This window comes from Camelus dromedarius, chromosome 23, assembly GCF_036321535.1.
Source record: "Camelus dromedarius isolate mCamDro1 chromosome 23, mCamDro1.pat, whole genome shotgun sequence".
Lineage (NCBI taxonomy): Eukaryota > Metazoa > Chordata > Mammalia > Artiodactyla > Camelidae > Camelus > Camelus dromedarius.
The window spans coordinates 9,105,127-9,113,896 of record NC_087458.1 but is presented as its reverse complement, the minus strand read 5'-3'; the positions used below and the strand labels follow the sequence as shown (position 1 = coordinate 9,113,896).

Sequence of the window (8,770 nt, the reverse complement as noted above, 5' to 3'; positions counted from 1 at the left end):
TCAGTTATATAATTTTAGAGATCCTTTCTTCCCCAACACTTTTCTAATAGCAACTTGGACATCCTTGTTTCTGAGACTGTATACCATGGGGTTTAATAATGGAGTGACAATTGTGTATGTTACCGTTACCAGCCTGTCTTTGTTGGACACATAGTTTGCCGTTGGCCTCAGGTAGATGTAGGAGGCACAGCCATAGTGAACAATAACAACAGTGAGGTGAGAAGCACAGGTGGAAAAAGCTTTCCGCCTGCCTTCAGCAGAGGGAATCTTCAGGATAGTCCTCAGAATGCAGATGTAAGAAACACAGATAAATAAAAATGGGACCACGAGTACAAGAACCCCACAGATGAATATGACAAATTCATGAACATCTGTATTGGTGCAAGCCAGACGAATGACTGGTGAGATGTCACAGAAGTAATGATTGACTTTGTTGGCACTACAGAAAGGGAGGCTGAAAACTAAATACACTACTGTTAGTGAGGCCAAGAACCCGCCGATCCCACAGGTGGCTCCCAGTTTTCCACACACCTGCCAACTCATAAGGATAGGGTAATGCAGAGGGTGACAGATGGCAGCGTAACGATCATAGCCCATCACTCCCAGCAGCAGGCAGTTGGTGATAGCAAAACCAAGGAAGAAGAACATTTGGGTAGCACAACAGGTAAAGGAGATTGTCCTGGCCACAGAAAGAAGATTGATGAGCATCTTGGGTAGAATGACAAACGTGTAGAAAGTCTCTGATGTTGAGAGAATGCCAAGGAAGAAGTACATTGGCGTGTGGAGGCTTTTATCCAAGCGGATAACACTAACAATAGTGACATTGCCACTGAGAATGACTAGGTACAGAAAAAGGAAAACCACAAAAAGGGCAAGCTGAATTTCACCCAGGCTTGAAAAACCCAGCAATAGGAATTCAGTGACCATTGTGAGGTTTTCTGCCAAGACCTGAAAAGAGGAGGAAAGAATAAATGCATTATGGTACATGGATATAAAAATCAATAATATGCAGGCTTGTGTTCCTTTCTGGAGGTGCTAGGAAAGAATCTTGCCTTTTTCCAGTTTTTAGCTGCCTCTGGTTCATGGTGCCCTTCTTCCTTTTTCAAATCCAGGGAAGTTGCATCTCCTTCTCTGTTTCTGATTCTGTCTTCTACTTTTGAGAACACTGTGATTACATGGTCACACACGAATAATGTAAAATAGTCTCTCTAGCTGAAGGTCAGAGGATGAGCAAATTTAATTCTATCTCCAATCTTATTTCTCCTTTTTCATGTAACCCAACCTATTTACATGTTTCTGGGGTTGATACATGGACACCTTTGAAAGACCATTATTCTGTCTACTACAAGCAGGAACACACAGTGTGAAAATGAAACAAAGAAAATTATTTTTAATAGCATAAAAATATTAGGATCAAATTTAACAAACAAGGTGCAAGACATATACACAGAAAACCACCAAACATTACTGCGAGAAATTAAAGAAGATTTAATTAAATGAAGAGACCACCCATGTTCATGGGTTGAAGACTCAACATTATAAGGAAATTATGAGCAAAGGGATCACTATGTTCAACATAGACTTTTTGGTAAAAAGTCACAAAGTGATCATAAAATTAATATGGAAGGAAATAGAATAGCCAAAATAATTGTGAAAAAAGAAGAGTAAAGATGGAGGATTTATACTTCCTGATTGCAAAATTCACCCTAAATGATGCACTAATTAAGAAAGTATGACACTGGCATATAGTTACACATACAGACAATGGTCAGAAGTGAGAGTTCAGAAACACACACTCCAAAAGGTACCATTATGAAACATAAGAAAACACCACACAGAGAAAAATATATTTGCAAAGTGTATGTCCAATAAGGGATTTATGGCTAAAATACATACATAATATTTAACAATTAAAATAAGAGAAGCATGCAGGTTAAAAAATGGGCAAACTCTTTTAAGAGACATTTCATCAAAATATATCAGTAGCTAATAGGTATATGAACATATGTTCAGCATCATTCATTATTAGGGAAACGCAAATTAAACCATAATGAGATGATTGTTTCCATGCACCAGAATGACTATACTTAAGATAGACACGAAAAGGTGCTGGTGGGGATGTAGACGGACCAAACCTTTTATATTTTGCTGATGGAAATGTAAAATTATGCAGTCACTTTTGAAAAAGTTTGGCAGTTTCTTATGGTAAATACAAGTTTACCTAATGACACAAAGATTTTATTCCCAGGAATATGCCAGAGAAGTGAATACTATTCACATAAATATTTTCATGTGAATGTTCCTAGGAGCATTATTCATAATACTCAAAAGAAAAAAATCTATCCAGCTGTCTATCAATTTATGAACAAATACATTTGTGGACAAGTAAAATTAATATACCCATGAAATTGAATACTGTTCAGCAATAAAAGAAATGAACTATGATATATACCACAACATAAATTATCTTCAAAAGCTTTATGCTAAATGATGGTAGACTAGTGCAAAAGACCACACACTGGAAATTCTATTTATATGAAATGTTCAGGAAAGGAAAATATATATCAGCAGAGAGCAGATTGGTTGTAACCTTGGGATGAGGACAGAATGGAATTTGACAGCAAACAAGTAAGAGGTATCTTTTGGAGATTATGAAAATGTCCTAAAATTTGATTGTGGTAATAATCACACAACTCTATCAATTTGTACAAATAAAATGCATGAATATCAGGTATTTTTAAAAGGTTATTTTGAAGGATATTTAGATACATTGATGATTTAAATTTTCATATATTTACCTATTTTAATCACTAAATGGAGACCTTTGGAACATTAGAATCCATTTAATTTTCACTGTTTTGAGTCTTTCTTTGGGATGTTTAAGTGTTTCTGGGACACATCACAGATCTTCAAAACATTTTGGTTAAATAATTTTAAATATAAATTGTTTACATTTCTAGTGTGCCAATTTAAGATTTACCATGATAATAATGCTCAACCCAGCTTCAAACCCCAATTAATATAGCCATAAATATATACAAAAAATGGAAGAGAAGATTCTATACCTGACCAGAGGATTGAAACATTTTTATAAAACATCAGAAATTTAGAAATAGAGCACTAAATTAAAGGGAAACAGAAATATAAAATAATACAAATAAAATACTATAGAAAACAGAAAAATACTAAAATATATACAAATATGCACAAATACATTGTATCGTTGAAAAAAAATGGCAAAACATAGAAGCCACTACTACTTTAGCTAGAAAAAAAGAGAAAAGATAGAACACAAATATACAAAGCACAAAATGACAAGGCAAACAACAATTTTAGGAAAGAAATGTTCAAATCTCAGAATCATTTGTATAAATCTTCACAAGGAAATTTGAAAATCTAGACGAAATGAATAATTTTCTGGGAAAATAATTCCCAGTCAAAGTAAAAATGGTTATTGATTATAAGCACATCTCTTTAGAAAAATAAAGGATATTATTGGACAGCTAGTCCTCAAAAAATCTCTAGTATGCCTAAACTGTTTCATAGAGAAATTAAACAAAGCTTCAAAAATGAGATGATCTCAGTGCCACATAAACTGTTCCTGAAATATGATAATATCTCAATAAATACTTTTTTAATAAATAGAAAAAAATCTGTGTAAATCTCCAACTCATATAATGTTCAAAAAAAATTCTTGTGGATATGTCAATAAAAAAATGCAAAAAAAAATCAGAAAAAAGATATTAGTTGGTGGAAAAATTGAAAAGTTAAGCTTAATGCTAAGGAAGGATTGTCAGAGTAGTAAATCACCAACAATTTGACTGTATAAAATAACATATTTTCAACAAAAGTACAATCAGAAATACTAGAAGACAAACAAGAAATAAAAATTACCAAAGCTATGTTCAAAATGTTAATAATAATAAAAAATTTTATTACAAACTAATGGAGAAAATAACAACTTCTAGTGTAGAAATTGGATTAAGCATATGGTTTATAAAATAAAAATAAAATGCATCACATATATAAAAATTAGTTTTACTGCATTTAAAACATAATGCAAGTTAAACTAAAAGATCATTTACACTCATCCAATTAGCAGTAGGGATATGAATTATATGACCAGCCTGTCATATAAGTATTTGCTAATAGGATTCACAATTGGTTATAATTTTATGGAAAGAAATTCATCAAATTGTATTAAGGTCGCTGAATATATTCATTCAATTTTTCCAGTAATTTCATTTTTGAAAATCTATCCTACTATAGCAGATTTCTGCATGAAGATGTATTTATAGTAAAGAAAAATTTTGTAGTCATAGTATGAACTAATAGTACTAAGTTTAAGAAGTCAGTGTTACATGGTGGGTGAGAGTATGGAACCTGGAGACAGGTAGCTTGGATTTGGGTCCTAGTTTTTCCACGTGGTGACTGTGCGTCTGTGAAAAAGTTACTCTGCTACAGTTTCTTTATCTGAAACGTGGCAGCTGTGAGTATTCGATGTATTTGCATACGTAAAGTGCTTAAAATATCACCCATTACGTAGGAAGCGTGCTGCTAGAGGTGCGATTTTCTTTGACTATCGTTTTTTGTTGTTCTGGCTGGGCTGGTTCCTCTCTAAACAAATCAGCCATTCCAAGACAGTGATTTTGAAACTCTATGCTTATCCCATCACTGAGGTTACAGAATCCAGTTAACGGTCAACACCAGCAGTTTTAATACACAAACAGAATAGATGAGACAGAGAAACCACTGGAGAAAGTACAGAATATATGAGTGATCCTTCTTTGAAGTGAATCTTCTCTTTCACATGGAGTGTGTGCACGCACACGTGCACATTAGGTTGGAATTAAAACGTATTTCTCACTCTGTCTTGCAGACAGATCTATGACCATAGCAAATATGGCAGAATGAGCTGACAAGTTTGTTGGAAAATGAACTTTTTCTTACCTTTTCAGGCCCCCTGATCCCCATATCTGCTGTTTTTGACGTGACTGATTATTCTCTAGAAGCAGAAGAGGAATCTGAAGAGAATCAGTGTTGCTGAAAACGAAAAACATGTATATATTCATGACACTTTTTATTTTCAGCATTGTTTGCCTTTCCTTTTTTATGGTAGGGCCTGAAGGGGAAAATTAAGGGTAAAAAAAATCATTCAAGGCAGGAATCTATAGAGTTTTGCTTCCACTTCCTTTGACCTGGGAAAACCAACTGGAGGTGAATATTTTCAAGAGTAATTTGGGCAGTAAGGATACACATATATATATATATTTGTCATGCAGCTGGTAAAGGTATTAAATGAGCAAAGAAGCTAGAAATAGATTCATATTGTGAAGAAAGTACTAGATACGAGGTAAAAAGGCACAAATTCATATTCTTATTTCAGCATTTTCTTTGAGTAAGTAATTAAATCTTCCTAAAATCTCAATTTTCTCCTCTGAAATTTAGAATAGTATGAGGATTAACAGACAGCAGAAATTAAAATGTAGCCTGGAATTACACATAAGAAGCCCTAATAATTTCCTTCTTTGCTTCCTTCTGGAGATTGATACTACAGATACCTCCTGTGACCATTCTGCAATATCTCTAAAGTTTCCCCTTTTTCCTAACCTTAAGATCTCCACCTCAACATTATCTTGGATCCACATCCAGCTACTTTCCTTGTTACCACCCCCCGATCTTTGTCTATCATGTATACATAGACAACATTTCTGAAATATCTCAACAATTTCTGAATTGAACATAAGATAAAAGGCATAATTAGTTGTTATCTATGAGATGGCATAAATATACTCTGACATTTTAGATAATTTAATGAGTCATTTTCCTTAAGCTATCTATGAAATAAGGAAGCCCAGGTCACCAGTGTTGAAAGAGTTTAATGTTCCCCAAAATATGAGTCCTGGGCTCCAGGGGAATGCAGTTGCCCTGTCTTTTATAATTTGCTGTATATAGCACCATTCCCAGTATTCCCATACAGATCTTCCTCCAGTTCTCTTAAAACTGTTCAAACCAATGACAAAAGACTCACCACTACACTCCCAAGCACAGTGCTCACTGGGCCCCCCATCTGAATGGCCTAACCTAGCTACAACCTTAATGAGTTATTAATGGGCATTTTTCTGGTTATGAGCATGAATGTAAATGCCCTGATTGGTAATTTCACTACCCAGCACCCTAGGGAGCCATTACCGCATTGCTCCTGAAACAGGTCCTGCCTTCCCTCTACAGGGAACTACGATCCAAGAGGGAAATGGACCTCAAGAATCTCTTGCCAAAGAACGAATCACACAATAGTCTAGGGGAATTTGTTAGTTTTCTAGTTTAGACTCCCTAGGGAGGTGGCTCATTGGAAATCCGGAGGCTGCTTGACACTCAGCAGGAAAGACCTGGCATCCGCCTCCCATGGGCTTCCCCTGCAGTTCTTGCTTTTCATCCCTTGGTTGGAGGCAAGAATTTCCTGTGCTCCATCCTGCACTCTAGCCTCTATTTCAAAGAGGAAGAATATGTTTTGAGAAATGATAGAGCAATGGGCTGGCATAGCTGCAGCAGTGAGAGCAGCAGAAAGCAACTCCAGCAGGTGCAATGTAGCATGGGAATTGTCACTTGAAGGGACTGGAGACACCATTTACGTATTTGTTCATTCCAGAAGCGTACACTTAGTTCTAACTTTCATCATGAAATGTTTTCTATTCAGGTGATGTGCGCTCAAATAAGGATAGTTCCCCCTTAGGAAATTTAATCCCTACTGGGGGAGACAAAGAAAGCTCTGACTGCACTGTGCCCTGATGAAGGGCTACAAGAGAGAGGTGCATGTAAAATGTGTGTATCACCCTGAGAGCACGTGGCAGAGAAATGTGAGTTAGGTTATGGAGGTTAATAAGGCCTTCTTAGGAGTGTTTATGCTTGAGTGAAGTTTTAGAGGCAGAATAGTGGGTAGACAATTAATGAAACAGAATAAATTTGAGGAGTGTGTGTGTGTGTGTGTGTGTGTGTGTGTGTGTGTGTAAAGGTAATAAGACATTAAACAGAACATCATTTGAAACAATGAGTACTTCGGTAAGAATTTTAACTTAAGGAGTTAAAATATGCCTTCAAATCTATTAAAAAGTATTGAAGAGTTTATAATCTGAGACATTATCTGATGAGATTTTTATTTTATGAAGATAATGATGATATTACTGATGATAATAATTGATAGGATTGACTTTAACGAAATGACAGAATAGTCATCTTTTTACCATCTTTCCCCCAAAGAACACTGATTTTGAAAATCACCCACAGTTGAAAGTACCTTTGTGGAAGTTTGAGATTCCACAACTCGACTGGGGAAGAAATATATACTGTATGCACTGAATAGGGTAACAGGAGAAGTTTTACTCTACCTGCCTCACCCCTCCCCCAGGGTGCTCTTGGCACAACACAGTACCAAAAAGAGACCATCTCAACCCATGATGTCCCCTTCAGGGGAAAGTGGGAACACACGAGTGAGCACCCAGCTTCCTAGTTGTGTAAAACACTGCCGAAGAAACCAACTTTTTCTTGACCCATGCAGAATACTGTGGTGCGTTGCATGGCCGGGGGTCAGGGAAAGGCTGGGAAAACAGCAGCCAGCACTCTCAGAGGGTATCAGAGAGATGTGGATTGTACTAACCACTTTTCAGACACCATCAGGAAGCCCATCCATGAGCTTCTGGGGACACCTCACCTACAGATCCTTCCAACTGGCCCAAGGGTATCCCCAATACTCTGCATATCTCACTTAAAAAATCCTCTCCTCCTGTTTCAGTAGCTCACTGCATACCCATGAGAGCAATGAAACTGAGCCTTTGCAGACTCTTATCCTGCAAAGCTAGCCCTACTCTGCAGGCTTGAGAGAAACCACATAAACTTTGGCAATCAGCATCACCTTGGGGTAAGCAAATGGGAGGCTGTCAGCACCTAGACTGGCTTTACAGGATTGAGAGAAGGGGTACACTGTAAGGAATCCTCCCCGCAACAGGAAATAAATAGTGTGGAGCAGGCATATCCATAGAAAATGTCTCAAAAGACCTCAGAGTTCTTGGCACAGCTGACAGGAAGGATTTACCTCCCAAAGGCAGTCAGCAAAGATGGAAGGAGGCTACTGCTTCTTCAGATTCAGTGATGGCAGTACAAGAGTCAAGTAAATGAAAAATCAAGAAAACATGACACCACAAAGAGAACACAGTAATTTTCCAGTAACCAACCCCAAAGAAACAGAGATCTGCAATTTGCCTGATAAATACTTCAAATTAGTTGTTTTAAGAAACCTCAGTGAGCTACAAGAAAACACAGAAAGATAATTCTGTGAAATTAGGAAAACAAAACACGAATAAAACAAAAAGTTAATCAAAGAGATAAAAATCAAAAAGGAACCAACAAATTCTAAAGATGAAGAACACAAGGAATGAAATAAAAATGCAACAGAGATCAGTAGCATCAGTCTTACTCAAGCAAATGAAAGAATCTGTGAAGTCAAAGAAAAGTCACTTGAAACTATCCAGTCAGAGGAGAGAAAAAGAAAAAAGAATGAAAAAGAGTGAAGAAAGCCTATGTGAGCTATGGGATACCATCAAGAGAAAAATTCTATGCATTATTGCCATCCCAGAAAGAGAAGAAAGGGAGAAAAGGGGCAAAAGACTTGTTTAAAGAAATAATGGCTGAGAACTTGCCAAATATGGGGAGAAACTTGTATATCTTGTTCAAGAAACTTACAGATCCCTAAGAAGACTCAACACATAAAGATCTT

General features: G+C 36.5%; 1 protein-coding gene across 1 annotated transcript; it reads right to left on the bottom strand.

The window, feature by feature from the left end:
- Window positions 1-6,070, bottom strand: LOC105086514 (olfactory receptor 10R2). The gene is made up of 2 exons (XM_010977036.3): window positions 6,032-6,070; window positions 1-948 (listed from the first exon to the last, which is right to left on the bottom strand). Exons 1-2 carry the CDS (start codon window positions 6,068-6,070, stop codon window positions 1-3), a joined length of 987 nt encoding a protein of 328 aa, XP_010975338.3.
- Window positions 6,071-8,770: the final 2,700 nt, after the last annotated feature.